Source organism: Ostrinia nubilalis, chromosome 9 (genome assembly GCF_963855985.1).
Source record: "Ostrinia nubilalis chromosome 9, ilOstNubi1.1, whole genome shotgun sequence".
NCBI lineage: Eukaryota > Metazoa > Arthropoda > Insecta > Lepidoptera > Crambidae > Ostrinia > Ostrinia nubilalis.
The window spans coordinates 1,195,010-1,222,075 of NC_087096.1; the positions used below are offsets into that span (position 1 = coordinate 1,195,010).

A 27,066-nucleotide genomic window follows, 5' to 3' on the forward strand; every position below is an offset into this window, starting at 1 on the left:
ACTCGACCATATTAGAGGGAATGTAACGACCCGCCTCACTACGCCACCACCCCAGAGACATTTTAGTGAGAATGACAATGCCAAGTTATCTCTTTAAAAAAAACTAATCGCCTTAAGACCAGTTCTCCACCGATTGAGCTGAAATTGGGTATACTTATGTAAGTACGATGACAATGCAATGTTATGGCACCATTGAGCTGGTCTGATGATGAAATCTAAGTAGTTTTAAATTTTTCAGCCAGGGTCACTCAAGATTCTTTGTTAGTAAAATTATTATGTAACCTTTTTTTGACATATACAAAAAGAAGAAGAAAACTTCGACAGATAGTGTCATTCTCGACAACGCACCAGGGTGGTAAGAATTGTGGTTGAAACTAGCACAGGTGGCGTGAATACAACGCACCGCCTATGTTTGAGTTCCACGCGAAAATGTAAAGGTAATTTAAATAATTAATTTCTCAGCCATTTCTTGATGGATTTCAAAAATAACTTCAGCGGCTTTTTAGTTTTGGTCTATATTTTAATCCCATTCAGTGAAAAATGTTTCGAACATCACGAAACTTCTCTATTGTAGAAATTGCAACTGCCCACTAGTAAATTAATGGCATTTGGTTACATAAATAATTGTGGGTTTGTCTCAGAGCTTGACTAACGATTGTAGGTCACAATAAAACTCTAGTCAGTAGGTTACCTATGTCATCTCCTAAGTAAAATGGAAATTACATAAATAAACCAATATTCAGCTCAATCTGTTGAGGATAACTGGTCTAAAATTCAGTTGCAAGATACACACACATACTAACAGGGGAAGTCAAATAAAAGCATGTAAAAAAAATTGATGTAATTTTACGTGAGAAAGCTGTAGGAACCCGCTATTTCCAACGGTATTATAGCTGGAGGCTGTAGCTAGGTTTCATAGCTTCGTAGTAGAGATACAACATTGACTAGGTCAGAAAAAGATGCGGGCTTGAGCTAGAAAGATCAACGTAATTCCAAAATTAACGTGGTTGCAATATACAGGCTAACCAGAATAATTGTTTTGTCGCCACTTGCACTTGACTGTACTCAACGCTATTTTGTGAGATGATTACATAATACGATACGAACGAATTTGATACGATAACGAATAGTATCTATCACTTATTGTAAGTTTTAGACTGGGAGAATATCTATAGATATGACGAATGAGTGGATTCCTTTCAAAACAGGTTACATAAACTTAAAAAGAGAAATTCTCTATCAAATTATTACAAAGCTATTAAATTCAATAAAAATATTTTTCTAAAAATAATTTTTTGACTGTGATTTACTAGATCCTTGTCCCTGAAATTGGTGATTCAGTCATTTGGGGACAAACTGCTATAAATACCTAAGGCACTACTGTGACTAACTACATTGTGAGTTAGGTCTACAATACTAGAGACCTAGGCTTAGCAAATGTACGTCGAGGGGTCAGTACAGTAATTGATCTGAATATTAATGTGGGATGAAAAATAGCCTTACTCGGTACTAATGTCTATAGTTGGCAGCCGCCTGGCAGTTTGCATAATGGAATACAATGAAATTCCGGGTTCAAATCCTGCTGGGTGCAAATATTTGTGCAGCTGCATAACAACATATTTTTACACTCATTCATATTGGCTAAAATATAGTTCAAGGGTTAGGGATAGGTATGTGAAAAAATAGTACCTAATCTACCTACCTTAAGAACGTCTCATTTATCATTATAAAAAAACTAGATTTGTCATTGGGATAATATTTCAAAATTAAAAAATATAACAGTTTACATTTAAGTATTTATTATCTTAAATCTTATCAGTATAACTTATTCAGGAACACTTCTCCTCAAATGGTAAGCTTCAATATCTAAAGTCTGTGGGCTCAGGTTGGTCACCCTCCAATCGCCGTCAGGGTACACCCGACTGCTGAACACCACTTCACCTTCACCACAGAACAACTCCAGAGAACTAGCATCCAAGAAAATTCTCCAAGAGTGAGATTTAATAGGTTCCCATTCCACCTGGCGCACGTCATTAGATCCTCTATCCACGATTACTTTGCCCTCTCCAGCATCCCATCTTACCCAAGCCTTTCCACCACCGTTGCTGCCCTCAATCAACAATTCAATGTTCTCACTCAAATCTCCATTCACGATAATTTCACCTGTCTTCTCAAATTCTACGACAGAATTAGGTTCCAATGCTCCAGTAATTAGATTCTGTTCTCTCAAAATCACCATCTCGTCAATTGGCTTCATTATCACACGATCTCCTACTAGATTCAGTTCCCTGACAATAGTCATTGTACCAGCCCAGCCGTCTACATCTTCAGGGAAAGGAACATCCCACATACCGAACCATCCAATAACATACCTTTTCCCGTCCTTTTCCATTGATTGTGTAGCGTAAAAGTCGTGTCCAAAATCAATTTCTTGGAATTCAACCTCTGGTACGAACTCAAACGTCTCGTAGTTGAAGCTGCCGATTATGTAACCAGTTTGATGGGTATTTTTGTACCGATCCCCTTGAGGTTCTATTCCTTGGGGGGACATGAGGAGAATGAATTTTCCGTCTAGTTCGAAGAAGTCTGGGCACTCCCACATGTAACCCATGTCACCCTGCGATTCTCCGATGATTGATAGAAACTCCCAAGTCTTTAAATCTGGTGATCTATAGAGAAGAACTCTTCCCCTTTCATCATCAGTCTTGCTGCCAATCACAACATACCAGTGGTCTTCATACTTCCACACTTTTGGGTCGCGGAAATCTGGAGATCCATTCGGCGCTGCCGGGAGCACTGGGTTCCCTTCATATTTCTGGAAGTTAACACCATCGTCGCTGTAAGCCAAATATTGGGTTTCGTTGTAAAAGGGCTCAACGTCTAGGTTTATACGACCGGTGTACATAAGCACTAGCTGGCCTCCGTCAACCACCCCGCTGCCTGAGAAGCACATTTCTTGTTCTGGGATCAGAGCCGTAGGTAGTTGTTGCCACTCGACCAGATTGGGGCTAGATACGTGTCCCCAGTGCATTGGTCCCCACACACTGTCGTATGGGTAAAACTGGTAGAAGAGGTGGTATTCGCCTTTGTAGAAAGAGAAGCCATTAGGATCGTTCATCCATCCAACTGGTGGAGAGACATGGTAGTGAAGTCTGTACCGAGGATTGATGTCTGCTTTCTTATTGGCTATGTACTCTTCAACTTCTAGAACTGAGTCATGTTGACGAAACGACTTTGACGTCACTGCTGCTATCACATAAAAAGATACCACAAGCTGGTGTAATAATGCCATGACTTAAGATTATGTATCGATTCTGAGATGAGACTCTTTTATATGAGCAGTTATCTGTATTTGCTGATCGCGGTGATAAGATATTTCTGAAGAGTTTTGTTTAGATACAATAGATAGCATTGGGGGTATTTTTTATATTTTTATATGTTGAGCAATGTTACTGTTATAGTATACTAACACACGTAAATTAAAACAAAGAAATCAATAAAGCAAGGGTATAATTATTTATTGTGATGTGGAAAATATAATTTATCAATGATTTATATAAAACTATAATTATTTATTTTCTTTTTGTTGTAACAAAAAAAATCTACCTTTACAATAGCAACTAACATTCATAATAAAAGCAATAATAATATTTCAAATCGAACCTCTAGGATGGATTCCATTACACATTAATTTACATACATCAAAAGAAAGTCCATTAAATAACAAAGTAACGTTCACAGAAATATTACTATTATTTAAACAGCCCTGCCATTATTTTTATTTTGTATTTGAATTTAGTAAAACATTTACTCCCTAACTAATAAAAGTTATACGCCCGTTGAATCCGTCTTTAAAGTAACGTTTTGTATGGAAAAGTTATTTTAAACAAGATTAACTTTTTATTAGTAAGACGGTTAAAGTGTTGCTCTTTTACAAAATTGTACTATGACCTACTCTGTTACATCAAAGTGGGTCAATTAAGTAAATTAATTAAAAATAGTAAGCAGATTGAACTCACATAGCCGCTCAAAACTCTACTACCCGCCCCAGTCGACAATCCCGTGATACTTTTCTTTAAATGATAAGTTTCAATTTCCAACGTGTGTGGACTCAAGTTTGTCATTTTCCAATCGCCATCAGGGTACACCCGACTGCTGAACACCACTTCACCTTCACCACAGAACAATTCCAAGGAACTGGCATCCAGGAAGATCCTCCAGGAATGGGAACTTATCGGAGCCCATTCCACTTGACGAGTATCATTGGATTTGGAACCTCGGTCCACAATCACTTTCCCAACTACAGGGTCCCAGGTCAACCAAGCTTTTTCACCACCATCTTTCCCTTCGATGAGCAGTTCAATAGTTTGGTTCAAAGTTCCATTAACTATAATCTCACCTGTTTTCTGAAATTCTATTGTCGCATTAGGTGCCCATGACGTTGTAGTTCCTTGTTCTCTCAACGTCACCATTGCTTCGACTGGTATCTGAATAATTTTATCTCCAACGAGTTTCAGCTCCCTAATAATTGTCATAGCACCAGCCCAACCATCAACGGCTTCTGGATGTGGAACTTCCCACATTCCGAACCATCCAACCATGTATCTTTTACCACCATTATCTATAGTTTGCGCCGCGTAAAAGTCATGGCCAAAATCTATCTCCTGAAATTCAACTTCAGGCACAAATTCAAAAGTAGTATAGTTAAAACTGCCTATGATGTAGCCTGTTTGGAAGGTATTCTTGTATCTATCACCCTGAGGTTCCATTCCCTGTGGTGACATAAGTAAAATATATTTCCCGTCTAGCTCGAAAAAGTCTGGACATTCCCACATGTAACCCAAAGTGCCGTTTGATTCCCCGATAACTGACAAAAATTCCCAGTTCTTCAAGTCCGTTGATCGGTAAAGGAGTACCCTTCCTCTTTGCAAATCGTCAGTCTTACTCCCAAGAACTACGTACCAATGATCTTCATGCTTCCACACTTTAGGATCACGAAAGTCTGGAGATTCACTTGTTGTGAGGACTGGGTTCCCTTCATATTTTTCGAAATTGACACCATCAGTGCTGAAAGCCAAGTATTGGGTTTCATTGTAGATGGATTCGTTTATTTTTTCGTGGCCTGTGTACATGAGCACAAGCTGATCTCCGTCGACCACGCCACTGCCTGAGAAGCATTGTTCTATTCCTGGAATCAAAGCGGTCGGTTGCTCCTTCCAGTCGACCAGGTTAGGGCTTGATGAGTGGCCCCAGTGCATCGCCCCCCACACGCTGTCGTAAGGGTAAAACTGGTAGAAGAGGTGATATTCGCCTTTGTAGAAAGAGAATCCATTTGGGTCGTTCATCCACCCCACTGGTGGAGTGACGTGGTAGAGAAGCTTGTAGCGTTGGTTGATGGTTTCTCTCTTATCAGCTATGTATTGTGCAAGCTCAGTCTTATTAGTCTCTTTAGACGTTTTTGATGAGACGGTGACTGCGATTAACAGAACCAAAACTAGTTGATGGAGAACCGCCATGATGGAAATTAATCAGCCTAATTGAAGCAGCCCAATCATTTATATGGACAATAAAATTATCTGAAGATGTTAATGTGAAGATGATAAGATATCGTTAAGAGTTCTGTTTAGTTCCCTTTAAGTAGCTAGTCAAGTAGTTAACTCATTTCAACGTGATTTGCTTATTTGTTGAGCTATTCATTAAATGACCATTTTTAGAAACTCGTGAAGACTGGTAACGAAATAATATTATTATGTATGTTCAGGAAGGAAAGTTAAGTTGTCATTCTTATTCAGTTCAGTTTTTTCAATACAGAAATGACGATTTGTAATACAAGTAGTAATACTCTAAAAAATAAAATACATTTTTGACTTTGTTTATGATAATTGAACAAAATGAGTGGTCTGTGTTAGTGGAACCCATTTAGCGGAGATACCAACTTTAATTTGAAGTGTCAAGTAGGTATCGAACTCTTCATAAGTGTAAATTATTCAAAATATTCCTTTGATAAAATATTAAGTACCTACTTAAACGTCTTGGGCTGAAGTGGGTTTTGGTTTTCGTCATTATAAATATATTTTAGAATAATATTTTACTGACCTGTCATAAAAATATAATCCTACAGGAGTTTAAATTATCACTAATCACTTTGTTACACTAGCAAAACTAGATATACCTCTACGTAACTTAATTATAAGACAGATGACTACGTACGTTTAAGAATATACTTGACGTTACAGTACAAAAAATCTGATAATTAAGGCTGAGTGGCACCACTTTGACCGTAACTATAACGATAACCGGTGCTTTTTGTATGGAGTTTGACAGATTTTTGACGTTTGTCAAAGTTAAAGTAAGATGGTGCAACCCAGCCTTAGTGATTTTGCCATTTGTAATACACATAAATTCCACGGACAAACATCTCAGAATAAGCTATAAAGTATCATGACCTCTTTCTATCGTCTATCTATTGCAAGGATTGGAACTTTACGAACAGCAAATTTTAATGCAGTTATCATAACGTCTTTCAAAGAAGTAGTGCCTATAACGATAACAAAAGGCTGTAATTTTGAATACCTGTCACCCAATTTTTGTGTTCATATACAGCATCTGTTCTTGACTGCAACACATTGAAATCCGGATATGTAAAATACTGATGAAGTAGGATATTTCTAAAAGGTGAATAAAAAAATATGGGATTAATAATAATGCTTTATTTTTCACACAAAATGTTTAAAGTTATTACCTACATTTTGAACATTGTGACATACATGAACTATATGAACACTTAAATGTAACGTATATAATTAGGTACTCGTATATTATGTGACCCGAATTTGCCAGAGACGCAGCTTCGATTCCAAATCTACCTACCTACAATACAATTTTATCTGCAATTACTTAATACAAATCAATTTAGAAGTCAAAATACTCCTGTAAGATAATAAATCCAAGTTAAATAAAGCAAAACAAAAACAGTGATATCAACCTAATGAATAACCATAGAAAAACTTTAGACTCTATTACCCACCCCACTTAATTTAGTTCTGTAATACTTTTCCTTAAATGATAAGTTTCAATATCCAATGTCTGCGGACTTAGGTTTGTCACTTTCCAATCGCCATCAGGGTACACCCGACTGCTGAACACCGCTTCACCTTCACCACAGAACAACTCTACGGAACTGGCGTCCAGGAAAATCCTCCAAGAATGAGAACCTATCGGAGCCCATTCCACTTGACGAATATCATAGGAGCCACGGTCTATGATGACTTTTCTAACTGCAGGATCCCATTTCAGCCAAATCTTTCCTCCACCACCATATTTTCCTTCTACTTGAAGTTCAATCGCTTGATTCAAATCTGGATTTACTATAATTTCGGCTGTCTTCTCAAATTCTACAACATTATAGGGGGCCAATGAAATTATATTACCTTGTTCTCTCAAATTAATCATACCTTCGACAGGTGTCTGAATGATTCTGTCTCCGACGAGTTTCAGCTCCCTAATGATGGTCATAGCGCCCGCCCAGCCATCAGCCGCTTCCGGGTGAGGAACCTCCCACATTCCAAACCATCCAACCACGTATCTTTTACCATCGTTACCTATTGTCTGTGTCGCATAAAAGTCATGGCCATAATCGATCTCCTGGAACCCAACTTCGGGCACGAATTCAAAAGTCTCATAATTAAAATTGCCAATGATGTAGCCTGTTTGGAAGGTATTCTTGTATCTATCACCCTGAGGTTCCATTCCCTGTGGTGACATAAGTAAAATATATTTCCCGTCTAGCTCGAAAAAGTCTGGACATTCCCACATGTATCCCAATGTTCCGTCTGATTCTCCAATAACTGACAAAAAATCCCAGTTCTTCAAGTCTGTTGACCGGTAAAGAAGTACCCTACCTCTTTGTAAATCGTCACTTTTACTCCCAAGAACTACATACCAATGGTCTCCATGTCTCCACACTTTAGGGTCACGAAAATCTGGAGATCCACTTGGCAAGAGGACTGGGTTACCTTCGTATTTTTCGAAATTGACACCATCGTTACTGAAAGCCAGGTATTGAGTTTCCCTGTAGTAGGGTGGAGTATTTCTATCTTCGTGGCCCGTGTACATGAGCACAAGCTGGTCTCCGTCGACCACGCCGCTGCCTGAGAAGCATTGTTCTATTCCTGGAATCAAAGCGGTTGGTTGCTCCTTCCAGTCGACCAGGTTCTGACTTGTAGAGTGACCCCAGTGCATTGGTCCCCACACGCTGTCGTAAGGGTAAAATTGGTAGAAGATGTGATATTCGCCTTTGTAGAAGGAGAACCCATTGGGATCGTTCATCCACCCCACTGGTGGAGTGACGTGGTAGAGAAGCTTGTACCGCTGATTGATCTCTTCTCTCTTATGAGCTATGTAATCTGCAAGCTTACTTTTGCTGGTTCTCCCTTTGGGTGATTGTAAAGAGACGGCGACTGCAATTATCAGAATTACAAGTTGATGTAAAAACGCCATGGTGGACGTTAATCGAAATAATTGAAGCTGCTCAGTCATTTATATGGAATTAATTATCTAGATATTTTAATGTGAAGTTGATAAGGTATTGTTTTAAGGGTTTTGTTTAGTCCCCTATAAAGTAGCACTCCAATCAACGTGATTACCTGTTAGGTTATTATCATAAAATGTCTACAAATAACTACTACATAATTCATGAAACTTCAAAACGAAGGAGATTTCTCCAGGAAAATAAGTTTTTTTTACATTTTTAACATACATTCACATACTTAAATCAAACAAAGAAATTACAAATAGAAACATTTGAATGTCACACACGTATTTACTATATTCATCAAAGACAAAAATTATATTGAAACAAAAATCATTTTTAACTTAGGATTTTATCCTTTCTATCTACTGAAATGCAATAAAAAGGATACGGTCATTAACCGATGTTTCAACAGCTCGCTTAGTCTACTTTAGCTACTTTCATAGCCTAATGTCATATGGAATCATGCTATGGGGCAAAGCTGCAGATTTTGAAACAATATTTATTTTGCAAAAACGTGCGATAAGATACTTGTATAAAATGAAAGCAAGAGCGTCCCTTAGAGAATTGTTTAAAGAAATTGGCATTCTCACGGCCGCTTCACAATACATCTTAAACTGTATTCTATTTATTCAACAAAATATTAACGAATTCAAAAAGAAAAGTGATAACTATTCACCAAATTAACACTAGAAATAAAAATAAATTGGCTATACCCGCTTTTAGACTTAATAAAGTGTTTGCCACTTTTATGGGACAAGGTATCCATTTTTATAACAAAGTCCCTGATAAATATAAAGAGCTACCGTATAATAAATTTAAAGGTATAGTTAAAGATCACATGCTTAAAAAGCCTATTATACAACTCGAGATTTTCTTAATGATAAGTCATCCTGGGAGTAGGATTATGGTCCTCTCATGCTCGCACTAAAAAGAATTAAAATGAAAAGTAATATTGTATAAACTAATAATAATTTCTCAAATGTTATAGTGTCATGCTTCTCAATCTGGACTGTTACTTAGCTTTATTATTAGTTTTTTTTTTAAAGAGATAACTTGGCACTGTCATTCTCACTAAAATGTCTCTGGGGTGGTGGCGTAGTGAGGCGGGTCGTTACATTCCCTCTAATATGGTCGAGTGAAGCGATGGCTGGTTCACTCGTCATGTCTGTGAACAGGCGCTGCTTTCGGGGACTGGTCAATCCAAGTTATTCAAATTTATGTATGCGAGTCATTTCTACTAGTACCTTAATATGTAAGTCTAGATATTAGCACGTCACTACCTTGTTTAATATACCACGCAATCTTGTATACCCATTCTTATGATACACCATACAAGAATGCATGGTAAATTCAGTGAACTGCTCCTGAATCGAATGTACCTACTACTACTATTTCTATTTATTTATATTAACCGGCAGACAGTGGTGACTGAGTTTGTTTCGGCGCTTCTTCTCAGCACTTGCCAAATGTTGGTCTCGAAGCGCTGGTAGGGTAAAAAGATTATGAGACATGTAGAGGCTCCTTAAGAGCATATGACGATTTGTAAGAACTATTTATTAGTCTAAACAAATAAAGAAATTTTGACTTTGACTTGAATGAAACATAATTTATGTTGGTCTCATCGCAAAAATAATTAATTAACTAATTAATTAATTAATTAACCTTAACACAAATAATACCTTATTAAATTCCAACCCCAAATAGATTTGTAGAAACAAACTGTATAATATCTTATTTTCATAAATAGCGTTTCAAAACAGCAATCTACACAAAATTCGTCCCCTTTGAAGTGTGTGAATGGTATTCTCCAAAATCTTATTTGATTTTAATCAAAAGCCCGATAACGATAATTCACCGTAGGAACAATTTCTGTGAGTGACAGGCGACTGATAGCGCCGGCGATCAATCTGATATGCCTTCAAGATGTGGAAACCAGAAAATATGGGGTGTCAGGACAGCTAGACAAAACCAGACATTATCTGTTTGTTTGGAATATGATTCAATGTCAGACGACTTGCTTGTTTCCACGGAACATCCCGTTTTTTGCAGGATCCCGTTTTAATACTAAGGGCTTATTCCCACTGAAGCATCCCGTTTTTTGCAAGAACTGGTTTTGAAAGGATCCCGCTTATAGTAGGTATAGGTAGGTTTTAATACTAAAACTCATAAAACTCATTTATTTTTGCAAATAGGCTTTTCAAAAGCACTTTTACACGTCCCAATATTAACCCTACCACTGCTTCGGGACAATAAATGGGCCAGTGCTGAGAAGAAGCAGCGCAAGAAACTCAAACACTATTGTCAGCCTCCTTTTCAAGGGTTTACAGTCTTTAAAATATACAAATTATAGTCATAAGTAGAGATGAAACGGATAGTTGTTTGGCCGGATACCGGATACCGGATATCCGGCCAGCTGCTAGGCCGGATAGCCGGATATCCGGCGGCCGGATAGTTGACCCATTGTCTCGTTGCATGTTCGAAAGCGATCAGTGGGTCTATTAGTACTTTTTTTTTAAATCTGCGGCTGAAATTGCCGGAGTTCGGTTTCAAACAAAACAATTTGTTGAATATTAAATCAATAATGTATTTTTTTTTAGAGCAAGTAGACTAGTCACACTTTTCTGAATAGAATGTCAGATTTTGCCACTTGTCTAGGGGGCAGATCAATTCGGGCGATTTCGGTTGCCATCGTGAGTAGGTGATCGAATAGCAAAAATTAAATTACTTACTGCATAATCTGACTGAACTGCATCATGACATCAGACCATCAGTGAAAAAAAGATCGCCTATTTTATTTGGCAATATTTCGACTTAACAGATATTTACTATTTATGTATTCGTCATTAGAGTGAATAGCCCAGCAAAAGAAATTAGTTTTTTTAAAGGCCTTGATATGCCTTTTTGTAACTTTTTATTCTATAGCCGTCATTATTATAGGCCATTTTATTGATGTTTACCTCAAAGATTAATGTATTTCATTTTATTACTAGGAAATTATCGTAGTTTTTAGGGTTCCGTACCTCAAAAGGAAAAAACGGAACCCTTATAGGATCACTTTGTTGTCCGTCCGTCCGTCTGTCAAGACCCTTTTTCTCAGGAACGCGTGGAGGTATGAAGCTGAAATTTATATCAATTACTCAGGTCTACTGTCCCTTGAAGCTGTGAAAAAATCAAACTTCTAAGCCAACGCAATCAAAAGATACAGCCGTTTATGCCGCAAATTTTCGACACTTGCAAGGGAATCAAAACCTACAGGGTGCTTCCCGTGAACTCAGAATCTTGAAATTTGGTACGAAGCAACGTCTTATAGCATAGATAAAGGAAAAATTACGAAAACTATAAATTTTTAGTTACATCACATAATATATTTTTTTTTAATAATTTTAAACTTACTACCCATTTCCTCATAAACGCGTAGAGGTATTAAATTGAAATTCATACCAAATACTCAGGTCTATAATACCTTTAAGTTGTAACAAAATCAAACTTCTATGTCAACGCAATCAAAAGAAACAGCAATTTAAGCTGCATATTTTGAAACTCGCAAGTACTCGCAAGGGAATCAAAACCTAAAGGGTACTTCCAGTCGACCTAGAATCTTGAAATTTGGCATGAAGCAACGTTTTATAGCACACATGAAGGAAAAATTCCGAAAACCTTAAATTTTTAGTTACATTACAAAATATATATTTTTTAATAAATATAAACTTATGAATTTCATTTTGCAATAAAAATACCATAGTTATGACTCGATTGTCGTAATGAACGAACTTTGTAAACCTTGCAGGTTTGTACGGAACCCTCGGTGAGCGAGTCCGACTCGCACTTGGCCGGTTTTTTAATATCCGGTATCCGGCCGGATAGTGAGTTACTATCCGGTATCCGGCCGGATAGTAAATTTAGGCCGGATATCCGGCCTACCGGATAGTTACCGGATATCCGTTTCATCTCTAGTCATAAGTATTGATGCGAGCTAGGTAGTTAAACATTCCAAACATTTTTATCTTTTATATAATCATCAACTTTATAGTAGCCCTTTTTCATTAAGGTGCTTTTGATATGTGCTTTAAATTTATGAATGGGCAATTCTACAACAGTTTGTGGTAATTTATTGCTAACTAACATGAACATCCCGTTTACAGTGCCCCCAAAATACCGATCCATTCGATCACACGATAGACTACAAGACACGGGTTTTAACGCGACGTTTATTAATGAGTTACAATTATTAATAAACGTCGCGTTAAGACCCGTATCTTACTAATTTAGTTGAAATGGAACGCCAAAGTTTAAAATCTTACACACGATAGACTGTTGTCTTACCAGTCCTATTGAGATGCAAACTTCGTATTGCATTTACGACATTGAATTTATGAAATCGGTCCAATACCTACTAGTTTCAGAGCTAATGCAATACAAGTATATAATACAAACGATTAAAAAGTTTGCTCCTTATTATTATAATATTAATAATAGCTGAAGCCAAAAAATGGCTAAAATACACTTCTATAAAATGAAGTTAGTGAGTATGAAATTTCAAATAAAACGCCAAAGCTCCCATTTATCATTTCTCGGAGCGTTTTAATAAATCTTTCGTTTGTAGATGAATTTGTAATGGAGATCTAACAATCATGCTCGGGAATTGGCCAAGGCTGCCATATTGATGGATTCTTATTAAAATTCGCTCAAAGATACAGAAAAAAACCCGCCTTTTTTCTGGAATATTTCGATTAATTTTAATTTTCTATAATGTAAAATTTAATCAAACTGTCTAAGCTAGTGAAGAGCATGCCATTTGACTTAACATTTATATTTAGCCTAGGCGCAGGCCATCGACTTTTAGTTGGCCGATAGTTGGCCCTGATTCCCATTGTATGAAGAATCGATCGATACCAAATCGGTGTAATGTGCGCACTTTCATACACATGTCCGTACTCCGTACTGATTAACAGCGCGACCCAACTATCGGCCAACTAAAACTCGGTGGTCTGCGCCTTGGCTTACAGTAATTATAAGACTCCAAATGGAAGTGTTAAGTTTTCTATATAATAAACATACACGCGTTTTACCAGATTGCAGAGGTTTTTCAATTTACTTGTCCAGCCAGCTTTTGCTGTCCAGGAAGTGAACCCAGGACCTCTGGATCTGGGATAGTTCAACTCTCTAACCATAGACTTCTATGTTATCACCATGCACTTATATTAGTGGACATTCCGGAATCAGGTGGCTGAGTATCAATGAGTGGCTCATTAGACTTAACAAAGTAAAAATATCAAAGTAAGTTTAGATTTTTGTTCCAAAATATTACCTATTACAATTAAATAAGATATCGCAGTGTAAAGCTTGACGTGAAGTCGTCTAGGTATACAATATTCCTTTGAGTTATCATTCCATTGTATTACTTGTCCTTGATCTTGATCTGAAGTGGATATCTATATATTTTATCTATGTTTGATAATAGTAGATAAAATGCTCGCTATCTTGTAAAATATGTCTGTTGGAGTCGGACTTTTCGAAGACTTTTTGTTGTGTAACTTCCTTGGTTCTGCAAATTATCTGTGGTTCTGCTCAAAAACTTACTTTTGTCTATGAATATGACAAAATGTCTATGAACTAAAGTCGCTGACATAGCCCAACAGATTAGCAAGCTGAAGTGGCAATGGGCAGGGCACATAGTAGGTACGCAGAACTAACGGCCGATGGGGCAGCAAGATTCTGGAATGGAGGCTGCGTACCGAAAAACGCAGCGTGGGACGTCCACCCACAAGGTGGACCGACTACATCATAAAAGGTAGCAGGGAAGCGCTGGACGCAGACCGCTACCACTCGATCAAAATGTAAAGCATTGGGTTAAGGCTGAAATGATGATGATGATGAATGAAAAAACTACCATAGCTAAGAGAGTTTGATGAATAAATGTTTAGCTGGAGAGCTAAATCTACTTCTAAACCACTTTAGTGTTTCAACGTTTAGACCTGAAATACCCTATCAGGGAAATCCCCGAAGTTATTATGTACTCTATTTGTAACACTTCCGGAAGCGTGTCGAACGCGCTCCCTCGAGGAATAGAACCTTTGTCTTTGCAGACAATAGTGTTGAGTCCCTCTGGACCGGTGTTGTTGGCAGCGTTTGTGGATTTTTAAATTGGGTCGAGATCTATAAGTATCGGGAAAAATAAGCCCTATGGTACTACTACCAAGTCGTACCAAGGGTCAAGCTGTTAAGATTTTTTGGCTGCCCAGCTAAAGATCTTGATAATATACAAATCGCAAATGTGGAAAATAGCCCTGAGGGATTTTTAAGGGATTAGTCAACAAATCAATAAACAGCGGGAACGAATAGGAATTTATAGTCGCTAGATCACCTCCACACTCTTTTGTTGAAAATAAACTCAAACGTCTTTAAAAAAAAACATTATTTTATGGCAGTAGTGTTCATAAAGGCGATACAAATGATAACATAAGTACTTAATGATCGAATCGAGGGAAATACCAATATCATAATTTAAACACTTACTTTTTTGTGTGCCCCATTATCATTTAGTTCTTTCAATATACTGGATACCTACTCCAACTTATCTTTGAACTTTTATCAAGAAGTCAAGGTCCAGCCATCTTTAGAATGCAAATTGTGATTCCCCTTTTCTGTTACCATTACGTACTTATTCCTGCAGTTACTGAATCATGTTATTTACTTCTTAGGACCAAGATATTCATCACAGATCAATCATCTTCATAGTACCACAGATCTTGATCAAGAATCACGTTTATTTACTTCATCGGACCAAGATATCAGTGTCACAGATTTCGGTCTAAATTTTATACAAGACATCTTATTTTTATTTAATTTTCAGACAATCATTCTTATCTTACTATATTATAGCCAAAAAGATACCATGACCCATCTGTGTATCAAACCTAGTACCTCCAAGTTGAAGAGTCTACCACACCACAGACTTCCGTTTAACCGTTATTTAAGTTAAAGAACATTTATTTCTTATTAAATGTGGACTGTAATCACATACATATTTTATGAGAAATTAACTATGTAGGTAGGTATTTCACAAACAGCCAATAGCCAAAACAAGCAGATGTCTCTACCGTAGAAATCGTATTCTCAAATACTTACTTAATTTATTTAAACCCTTATTTTTAATTAAACGCCAGTGCCACATTCAGGAAAACTACTGAGTCCCATAATGAGACGCAGTGACAAGTTACAACCTCCGCGAATTCAGAATTAAAATAAGGCAAGATAATGAGGTAATAAAAAATCTGAAACTTTTCCCTGACTGCGGCGGGATGTGCAATGAATATCTAACTTTGGACTGGGACAAACAAAATAGATTATGGGGTGACCAAATAAACGACAAATTTCCAGGATATTTATATTTATTTATATTAACCGGCAGACAGTGGTGACTGAGTTTGTTGCGGCGCTTCTTCTCAGCACTTGCCAAATGTTGGTCTCGAAGCGCTGGTAGGGTAAAAAGATTATGAAACATGTAAAGGCTTCTTAAGAGCAATATATTTGACGATTTGTAAGTAGGTACTATTTATTAGTCTAAACAAATAAAGAAATTTTGACTTTGACTTTGATAACAGGATAAGACTTGGTCCAGATAAGAAAATGTATACAGAATACGTTTACATGAATTACACTACTTTATTTTCGTTCTAATTTAAAATGTACGAGTAGGTATGTACACAGTGGACCACAGTTCCAGCTACCCATTTCCGTTTTTTCTCTCGCTTTCATCAAATAGCGATTCTTTGCGATAGAACGAGACTGTACAATAATATTGATCATCATACCATTGATTTTCATGATTAAATAAATAAATTTGACTCCTGACTAATTAACTATATCCTGCAATTTTAATCCCCAATTCAACGTCACTCTATCATTAAAGCAGAAGCTTGTTGGTTCGTTGCGAAATTTAGAAGCCTTCAGAATGTTGTTTTAGAGTCTAGAACTTGCAGCGAAGTGAGCGCTGAAACTTGGCGAAATTAAACGCAGCCGAAAGGAAAGCCAAGCTGTTGCGTCCGTCGATTATCTAAATTAATTAAGTAAATAAATTAAATATCATTCTCATTTTGAACCTCGCTATTTTGCCTAAACTCAGTAAATTTTTCGTTCGTTCGTTCGTTTCAGCCGAAAGACGTCCACTGCTGGACAAAGACCTCCCCCAAAGGAACGGTCTTTGTGGAAAACCTTAGGGATTGTTTTTTCTCAAATTAATTTCTAATGTTCTACTGATTATCAGTTTTGTAAGGTACAACAATAAACACCATACCACATACTCGTAATGTAGAAGTGTATTTTACTTAATTATTTAGTTAATTAGTTTATTTCTTTGCGGCCTTAAGTATCTAAATATATTATAACTCAAAGGTGACTGGCTGACTGACTGACTGACATAGTGATTTATCAACGCACAGCCCAAACCACTGAACGGATCGGGCTGAAAGGCATGCAGGTAGATGTTATGACGAAGGCATCCATTAAGAAAGGATTTTACGAAATTCCCCCCCTAAGGGGGTAAAACGGGATCCACGCATACGAAGTCGCGGGCACAGCTAGTTTATCAATAAAACTAAGAGTCTTTGCTATCTACTCATATTACGTAACAAATTAACAATAGTAAACTCGTGTTTTCCTAACCTTAAGACCTGCATTTACGTAATAAACAGAAACGTGGCAAGTTGAGTATCTCTAAATATCTCTAAATAACCCCTAATTGGATTACCGTCTAGACAACACATAACAACCATGCATTACTAATGTGAATGTGAAAGTCTGTCTGTTCTGTTACTTCTTCACGCCAAAACCGCTGACAAAGATTGGTAAATCGAATTTACAAGAAAGATAATAAGTATCGATTCCTTATGGGTATGTCGTATGAAATCCTAGTAAATATTTTCAGTAAATGCCCTTTAAAGAGCAACCAAAATAGTTTTAGCACTAAAGGGTAGGTAGAGTTAATCTTAAAAAGCTGAGAAGAATCAGCACAAGAAACTCCGTCAATATTTCGTTTACAGTATCTTTTAAAAAAAAATCTTCTATATCTATTCCCGTGAACAATGACTGAATTTATACTCTACAAATACACATCCGCGAAACCAGGGGCACAAGCTAGCTAGTAAAATACTTATAATATTTAAAGTCAAGAGATCAACATGCAAACGATATCAAGGGAAATACTATGAAACCATTATTAGTGCAAATAAAGCGCATTCAGAACTGCACAGACGTTTTAAGTATCTGTTTATTAAGTATTAAACGTCTGAAGTACAGTCAGGCACGAAAATTATCCGCTAATAACAAAAACATAATACTTAAACATGAAAGATATCAATGCAAAGGCAGGAGTAACTACTTCATTTTTTTAAGTATGCTTTGTTTACTCGTATATTGTAAAAAACAATTTTTCCTTCTCTCTTGAGGTTCGGCCAAACCAACGCGATCACACGCGATCAGCCGGCGTGCAGCGATGGCGTTCAATGCATTTAAGTCTGGTCGCCATCGCTGCACGCCGGCTGATCGCGTGTGATCGCGTTGGTTTGGCTGAACCTTTGGTCAACTTTACGGGTACTTTGATTCATTTATTTCATTGCATAAAATCGACCTGCTTATTATAATAACCATTTGCATAAAAATCAATTTATCAAAGTAGGACAAGGCAATAATCTGTTGTACAAAAATAGTAACGCCGATATACGAGTACACTCGACATCAAATAAATCGCACCTCCCGCGACAAGCACTTTCAAAAGTATGCATCCCCACTTCCCAACAATATTGGCACCATTTAAAAGCCTAGTTCTAAATTTCATTTCAATCAAGGAAAGGCTTTTACCCCAAAAATGTGTCTGTAGAAGGATCCAGAGTCACTTCTTCAAAAAAATAGGTATTTACGTTTGAGCCAACTTTATGGCTTTAAAACTGTTAAGTTGGGATTAATCGTTATCCATCTGTTAAAGAGGACACGTGAGATCATTATTTGGTTTTATAACCATAAAAATTGGTCTAATTGATCCCAGAGGTGAGCCCAAAGTGAGGTCTGTTTTCAAGTCACATTAATGGGCATTTCTACTGTACGGTGTATTTTTTCTCAATTCGGTGCTAAAATTTATATTTCGTTTTTAAAGTAGTTGCAATACAAAAAAATAAATGTTACTCCATTCCGAACGTAAAAATAGCATTGTCACTAAATATTGTGAAGTGGTTTATGAGAAATGTTAAGCATCGAATTGAGAGAGCACCGAATTGAGAAAATGAATCACGGAATTGTTAAATGAATCTCCTAATATAAAAATCGCTCCGCAAACTTAGAATTGATGACATTATGAAGAAATATCTAATGTATTTCAATAATTAATATAACAAATACTTAAAACGTTTTGATATCTGATTGCTGGTCTATTAGTTAGATGGTTCATTTTAGGTTTATGTGTCTGAAATACCAATGGAATAAAACAAAAATCCTAATCAATATGTTTAATTTTTTAATAAGAAACTATAATAAATATTATTTTAATTTTATTTAAACAAAACAAATAAATACATAACACAGGGTCTCTTTTTTATTTATTCTTAACCTTAAACATAAAACAAATATTGCGAAACCCAAGAGCTAGATTGACCTGACACTATACCGAAGATATTATATCGGACGTCAGTTTGTACACGATTAAAATGGCACTCAAATAGCTGAAATACAACAAGGCACCAGGTGTTACGGCATTATAGCTGAGCTTCGCCGGTACTAAAGGCTCTACAGAAGCAGTTCAATTACGTCATTCTCGAAGGAAAAACGCCTCCGGCATGGCACAGAAGTGTGGTGATAGCATTATAGACTCATTTCACTTATGAGGCGTGTTTACAAGCTGTTTTCGAGAGTCCTTTCGAATCATCTCGCTCGCAGACTCGACGACTTCCAGTCTTCCGAACAAGCTTGTTTCCGAAAAGGCTTTAGTATTATGGTACACACACAGGTACGCTACGGCAGATTATACAGAAGACCAAGGAGTCGCGATATCGGGGATGATATTGGAGTCATGGCCTCCGTAGAGCCTTTCAACAAGTGGGTCTCGAAATGAACATGGACAAGACAAAAATCATGTCAAATGTCCGTGTTGCACCCACTTCTCTGAAGGTTGGAGACTACACTCGAAGTTGTTGACAATTGTGTATACCTGGGACAAGAGTCCAGATAGTTAGGTCCAACTTTGAGAAAGAGGTCTATCGCTGAATTCAACTCAGCTAATCATCGATCGGGAAGCTTCGCTATTACGTCTGAAATACCGCAGCGTCTTAAGACAAAAGTCTTCTACCAGTGTGTGTTGCCAGTGATGGTGTATGAATGTGAAACTTGGTCGCTTACTATGAGCCTAATAAAAATCAGAAATGTGAATATCGGCAAGAGAACCAAAGTAACCAGCATAGCCCGTAAAATTGCATAAATCAAGTAGCAGTGGGCGGGGCACATAGCTCGTACCGATAATGTCTGTTGGAACTGAAAAGTTGTCGAGTGGAAACCACGGACCAGTGAGCAGGCCCCCACTAGGTAGACCGACGATCTTGTGAAGGTCGAGGGAAGAACCTGGAAGAATTATTTTAATAAGATAGCAATAGCAGTGTATTTTTTTTTAATGAAACCTCAAAAAATTAGTTTTATTGTCTTCTGTCCAATGACTGGTACGGTCCAATGATTGGTAGTTCACCCTATTATTATGCTCTATTGATTTCATTATTATTTTAAGTTACACAAACAATTTATAGCACAATAAAAGTATCTAATTTCATTTAATATCAATTCGGTGTACGTGTTTTCTCAATTCGATGCCCCATATTCCGCGGAATTGAGATCCACGGAATTGAGGAAAAATCACATTTCATAAAATTACTCGAAAATATTATAAATTACAACGATTTCTACCAAACGTAATGGCAGATATCAGTTAAATACTTAATTAATTCAGCAGTAATCTCATTAAATACTTCATGAACATTGTTAATATCGCACACCGGTTTGAGAAATGACCAGTGACCAAAAATTCTGAGTGATTTCAAACCTCTGAAAAATGCTCCTCAAAGCGACTGATCCCTCTTTTATACTGCTCGACCACTCGAGTGAAACAGCTAGTTTATGGGAATCAGGCGTGGGTGTTCGTATTGTGCGTTGTTAGTGATATAGGAGCACAAAAGTAAAAATCACGGAATTGAGGCACACATGTCGGACAAAATTTAAATGTGTTACTGTATTAAAACCCAAGGACTTACAATAAAGAAACTCATTTATATAGCTTTATTAACTATCCCTTGTTCTGTGAATGTGGGTTTCATAATGGGGAAGTTATTATTTCAAAGGTTATGAAGCAAAAACGAGTAAATTCTGGAAACCGGACACTCCATTTTAGGCCAAATTTCGCCCGTTTTTGAACTTTCGGATTTTTTCAAGGCGAGATGTAAAACCTGGCGGTCTTCTAAATATGCTCTCCATCAAGTCAAGAGTCCTATAAATACGTGTGATTTTTTTCAAGTCCGTACTTCAATTTTAAAGGTACTTTTTTCGCCCCAGTAGGTCGATCGGTCGTCCCCGTAGAAATGCCCTAATGGTATATGTTAATCATTTATTTAGAAATTGAATGTGTTTTTCTTTAAGGATATTTATTGGGCTTTCAAATAACACCAATATTGTTGTGGCACCATGATTGTGTCAGAAGAAAATCTTTAATGTTCGCGTCGCAGAAGGTGCGGTTTATTTGATGTCGAGTGTAGTATGAAGCTGACTGTACCTACAATAACATAACGTTGTAAAGTCATCCTTCGGTTATCCCGGTTATGAACATGATAATGGCTATTACTACCAAGAAAATGACGTATTTGTTGTTATGAATAACATTAGTTTTAATTGCAAACCAACCCGTGCCCCGCCTTCGTCCGAAGAGCAATTAAGCGCAATCAGAAAAATAGAGGAATAAATTCCATGCGCGATACAAGCTTTCGAAATTATTTGAACCTTGCATACAATTTTTTTTTTCGTTTTGGTACAATAACTGCATTTCAGAATAAAGTTTGTTTTTAAAAAAGTTTTTTTTAATTAATAATTTATAGTATCAGTTAGGTACTAATTTTAATTAACAATTTTATTCATGCAACTATAGCAACGGCTTCGTACTTATTTACAGAATAATAAGTTATCTTAATAGTCTGTTATGACTGGGTTCACTCAATCTCTAGAAATCAAGAATAAGTAGGTAGTATAAGTAATACTTTATTAACCTACTTATAAAACATACCTAATAATGTATTTTAATAGTAAATTAAAATAAATAAAAAATACGAAAACATAAGTAAAAGGGATTTCTTATTTATGCCATCATAATTAGGGTCCTAAATCCCTTTAAAAAGGAATAACATTATGAAGTATTTTATTTCTAAAATAAAAGAAGACCAATACATTTAAAAAATGAATTTTATTTTTTGAAATACAATTAAAATAGGCTACACATATTTCTTAAAATAATATACATTTTGGACGGAATACTGATATCAAGTAAGATAAAATATACTTTAAAATTACCTAGTCCTAATTATACAAGTTTTATATTAGCTAGCTCAATAGGCCGTTATATTTTTCTTACAAATATTTTTCAGTTCCAGGGAGGTAGCATTTTAGTTTAATTCAAGTAAAACTCAAAACATTTTAAAATTTAAACGAAAAAAATACGTTTCTGTTTTCGGTGTCCATGGCCTTATTGAGTACTTCCATAACTTTGTCATTAACTAATCTGGGAGCGTCCTTCGCCCACAAGTAATCCATGTGGTTAAACTTCTCAAAGGGCACTAAGTACAGCGTCGAATGCGGCAACTTTTCGTGGAGCTTCATCACGTCCCTCTCATCTGACAACAAATCGTTTTTCGCCCAAAACAACGTAACATTCAACGTGACTTTGCTCAAATCATACTCAGGGGGACTATCTGACCCATAGATCCTTTGATTCCGCTCCGCATAACCATAATCGAACTGCTGGAACTTCTCCGCTAACACCATCTGAGACATATGAAGAGCAGTCTTCCAAGACGTACCCGTGCCCAAGTTTGACAGAAAGAAAGGCAGCAAAGTTTTGTTGTACTGCTCCTCGTCTGCTCCACAAATGTAGAATACAACATTATTACACACAGAAACATCCATATTCTCAGCCTCGCACATCTTATTCATTCGCCCCAAAAATGACTTTTTCGGTAAAAACTCGTGAGCGCCGTATATCATCTCGGTGTGCGCAAGATGGCTCGCGATGCTGGCTAGAGATTTAATGGGGGATTTCATATTTGATATAAAAACTTCAGGAGCCAACGCTACGCCTACGCTTAATTTATCGTTATATTCTGGTCGCAGCGACAGCATCGTGAACAGAATCGTGGTCCCCATCGAATGCCCGACATAAGCTATCTTCGTGTCTTCCCCCTTTATGTTCCTAATGTAATCTATGACAGCCGGTATGTCGTACAACGCCACTTCGTTCCATGAAAAGTTCCAATACTCCTTGGTATTTTCTTTGTACCAGGCATGTTCTTTGGAGTATTTGTTCCCTCTAATATTCGTCATCCAGACATCGTATCCGGCATCTGCCAGAATATACCCGAGAGACTTCTCTGGTCCATTCATGATCCAATCAGCAGAACTCGCGAATAGTCCGTGCTGCAGCAGAACCGTTTTCTTCGGTATCTGTCCTCCATGTTTCGGTCTTGGTATCCTGTGTACGTTTAGAAGGTAACCTTTGGACAAAACCGTGTGCGTCTCACAATTGTAACCGTTTCGTGAAATAATTGATGGAACAGACAAAACTAGATCTGGGTTTACCAGTCTCGACTCAGGGTCTTCAGTTGGCATGAAGGACCACGTATCGACGAAGTATCTTCCGTTATCTTTGACTTTATCGACGTAATTGTTGACATCGTCGGAGATTTTCTTCTTCTGTTCTTCTATGTAATCTTTCACTTTCGTTTGCACTTTAACAGCCTCGTCGTATTGTGTGTTGACAGCCTGTTCCACGCGTTGAAATTGGTTTTTGAAGAATGTGTTCATTACATCTGTCTGTTCTTTGAAGAAATCGTCGAGCGCGTAGCCGTTATTTGGCAGAAATTGCGATATAATTAGCACAGCACAGATAATTAACTTCTGAGACATGTTGACCGTTTTAAGATTCGCGCTTATACTGATTCAGAGTTCACACGTTGACTAGAACAACATATTCCTGCTGACCCCCGGGATCAAGCCCGGACGTCATTCAGATAAAGTATATTGTCGTGTACAAATAATCATTGAATGATTAATTTAATAAAAAACAATGATCATTGAATCCGGAATGAAACGATACAAAGACTTGGAATCATACTCGTACATAATAGTCTATAATTAGTTTCCAATGACCTATCTCTACGGAGCAGTTAACGATCTGTCAGATGATGATACCAGAATTATCAAAAACTAGCGGCCGCCCGCGACTTCGTACGCGTGGATCCCGTTTTACCCCCTTAGGGGTGGAGTTTCGTAAAATCCTTTCATAGCGGATGCCTACGTCATAACGTCTACCTGCATGCCAAAGGACAATGTTCGTTCTCCATACATTGTTCGCCTAAAAACCAACAATTTTGACATATTACTACCCGAAAGCGAAATAATACGATTCTGTGTGTAAGGACAATGATTCCTGATGGACACTTGCCATAAAATTAATGATTAAGAATATTAAATCACAGCGATTTTATAATATGTCGTTTATGACAACATGGCGTCTAATGTATTGTGTGAATGTATGAACACCGATTCGCGAAAAATGTTTTGTATTGTCGTCACGCCGAGTCGCAGCCAAATAGTATAAAATAATAGAACAAGTTTTAGAAATACAACTCGGCATTCCACTTTTATAATATGCCCACATATTGCACGTAAATAAACAACATGAATCGTAGGTTGTTTCCACCCTTGTCATCTGACACATGAAATAAAATAGGAGTTCTATTGTATTATAGATATCGAAGCCGAATCGTATATAATAATAGAATGGGTTTTGGAGATCACTCGGGGTTCCACTTTTATAAAATACCTACATATTGCTTAAAAATAACACGAATCATGAGTTTTCTTTTCACCATTTACATCTGACACGAGATAACAAACTCCCATCTCCATGACTACCGTCGTAGTCTATGCCAAAGACTACAATATTTTAAGCAAGAAGTTTCAAACCTTAGCGGCTACGGTAACCCCTGGGCCACATACATCATGATAACATTCGGTCGACACCGGAACGAAGTCTTGCGATTATGCAAAAAAGCATCGTATTCTAGTGCGGCTATATCACGTTCAACCGGGGTTTTAATTCGACTAAAGTCCTGACTAAAGACTGGAAGAAAATACGCCGCATTGTATGAGCACTTCGTGTTCGTTAAAGTGGCTTCAGATCTAGAGCCTACATAGTTTTCTTTCCAATAATATCCGCAAGTAGCGCTGCATGATCTTTACAACAAAAACGGCAATAGTTATTAAGGTGCCAAAATTATATGATTACTTTGGCATGGTATTACACACGTTCGAAGATTTGTCATTTTCATTCATTTCATCATCATCATCATCATTTCAGCCACAGGACGTCCACTACTGAACATAGGCCTCCCCCAATGACTTCCACATCGCACGGTTGGTAGCAGCCTGCATCCAGCGCCTTCCCGCTACCTTTATCAGGTCGTCGGTCCACCTTGTGGTGGGTTGACATTGCAGAATATGACTTTTGATAGGTTCATCATAGAATTCGGCGGGGATATCCTCACGGAGGAAGTTCGTAAAAGGGCGGAACAAGATCTTATAATAATGCAAGGCCGAAGCTGTAACGCGCGTGCTCCTACGTGTAATCCGGCGAGTATGCAATAAATAGTAATGTCTGGTAAATAGTGGTAATACGTATCGTTCGTTCGTTCGTTTCAGCCGAAAAGACGTCCACTGCTGGACAAAGGCCTCCCCCAAGGATTTCCACGAAGACCGATCCTGCACCGCTCGCATACAGGCACCTCCCGCGACCTTCACCAGATCGTCGGTCCACCTAGTGGGAGGCCTGCCCACGCTACGTCTTTCGGCTCGTGGTCGCCACTCAAGAACTTTCCTGCCCCAGCGGCCATCAGCTCTACGAGCTATGTGCCCCGCCCCGTCTATGTCTATATGCGCTACGATTACAGGGTATCATTTTGCATAGTCGCAAGACCACTCCGCTGCTGTCAAATCAATGTCGCATAATGTTATCGCAATGTGTGTGGCCCTTGGCCAAATCACAGAAGCCTATGCGAAGAAAGAGCACTTGAATGACAATGAAAATCAGGGTTACCATTTTATAAGATCTCCTCACTATTGAGGGTAACAAAGTAACATTAATAATCTAGCCATTAATTACATTTATTACCTATACGAGAAAGTAAAGCAACATGCGGTTTTATTTTAATTTGTAAAATATTTGTAACAGTTTGTTCCAAGTTTAGTTTTACAACAGTATTGCTGTTTCAGCTGTCACTGTGAAGCTTTGGGAAAATAAATAAATAGAAAAAATATTAACATAAAATTTATTTAAGTTTTTATGTTCATTATCATAATATGCCAATTTAAGTTACACTGTGTGACAGTCTTTGACACTAAACAAACTCTTCAGCTTAATAATACCTACCTACAGGGCGTTTTTATAGTTACTCTTGCTGATGAAACAAGAAGGGTTGATTCTACTACTGAAATACAACTACTTTTCTTACAGGACCAATATAAAATTCTCTAAAAAATTCACATCCTCGTGATGGTGATAATTTCTATGGAGAGGTTTTTTTTTTATATCCGGCTCTTGGGATAAGTTATTCCATTTGAGCAGTAGAATTAATCCTTTTTATTTGATCACATATAAAAATAACACAAGTGTTTAGGAAAACTTCTTCTTTGGTATGGTATCACTACGGAGTTATAATGTCGGCAACTCTGTATCACTGACTTGTAACTTTCAAACAGTATGAATAATAAGGGCACCACATTGGTTTTCTTTCTGAAAAAAGGCTTTCACTTTTAGTACTAACCCTTTAGCACTATTTCATTGAAATAAAAATACAATAAACGCACAGAAGACTGAAATTGAGTCAACTGACGTGACATTTATAATTTGTTGACATTATGACAGTTTGACAAGACTAGGGATTGAAAAAGTTTTAATTGAAAAAGTAAAATGACAATTTATTAAAACGATTCACAAGGATATAATCGATTAAAAATATTTATAAAATGTTCTGATACTTGCCTGTTGCGATTATCCAATCCTGGTTTCTACTGAAAAACTACCTCGTGGCAAGATTTTAATAAAATAATAAAATCTTTATCTTCTCTTTCACAATCTATAAAAGTTCATTTGGTCTATTATTATACATGTGCTATGAATGAGAATATAAAAATCCGCGAGATGGCAATACGTAGACGCGAGGTCCAAATGCTGCATGATTGGT

At 37.2% G+C, this 27,066-nt stretch overlaps 3 protein-coding genes across 3 annotated transcripts; all 3 read right to left on the bottom strand.

Moving 5' to 3' along the window:
- Positions 1–1,782: 1,782 nt before the first annotated feature.
- LOC135074788 (uncharacterized) lies at positions 1,783–5,516 on the bottom strand. Its single transcript, XM_063969169.1, has 2 exons — positions 3,977–5,516; positions 1,783–3,294 (listed from the first exon to the last, which is right to left on the bottom strand). Exons 1-2 carry the CDS (start codon positions 5,514–5,516, stop codon positions 1,826–1,828), a joined length of 3,009 nt encoding a protein of 1,002 aa, XP_063825239.1. The 3' UTR covers positions 1,783–1,825.
- A 1,199-nt stretch (positions 5,517–6,715) lies between these two features.
- LOC135074361 (sucrose-6-phosphate hydrolase-like) lies at positions 6,716–10,291 on the bottom strand. Its single transcript, XM_063968620.1, has 2 exons — positions 10,213–10,291; positions 6,716–8,459 (listed from the first exon to the last, which is right to left on the bottom strand). The coding sequence occupies exon 2, from the start codon at positions 8,326–8,328 to the stop codon at positions 7,033–7,035; it is 1,296 nt and encodes a 431-aa protein (XP_063824690.1). The 5' UTR covers positions 8,329–8,459; positions 10,213–10,291; the 3' UTR covers positions 6,716–7,032.
- Positions 10,292–21,994: 11,703 nt separating this feature from the next.
- On the bottom strand, positions 21,995–23,765 carry LOC135074895 (lipase 3-like). Its single transcript, XM_063969270.1, has one exon. It carries the CDS (start codon positions 23,726–23,728, stop codon positions 22,244–22,246), a length of 1,485 nt encoding a protein of 494 aa, XP_063825340.1. The 5' UTR covers positions 23,729–23,765; the 3' UTR covers positions 21,995–22,243.
- Between the last annotated feature and the right edge of the window lie 3,301 nt (positions 23,766–27,066).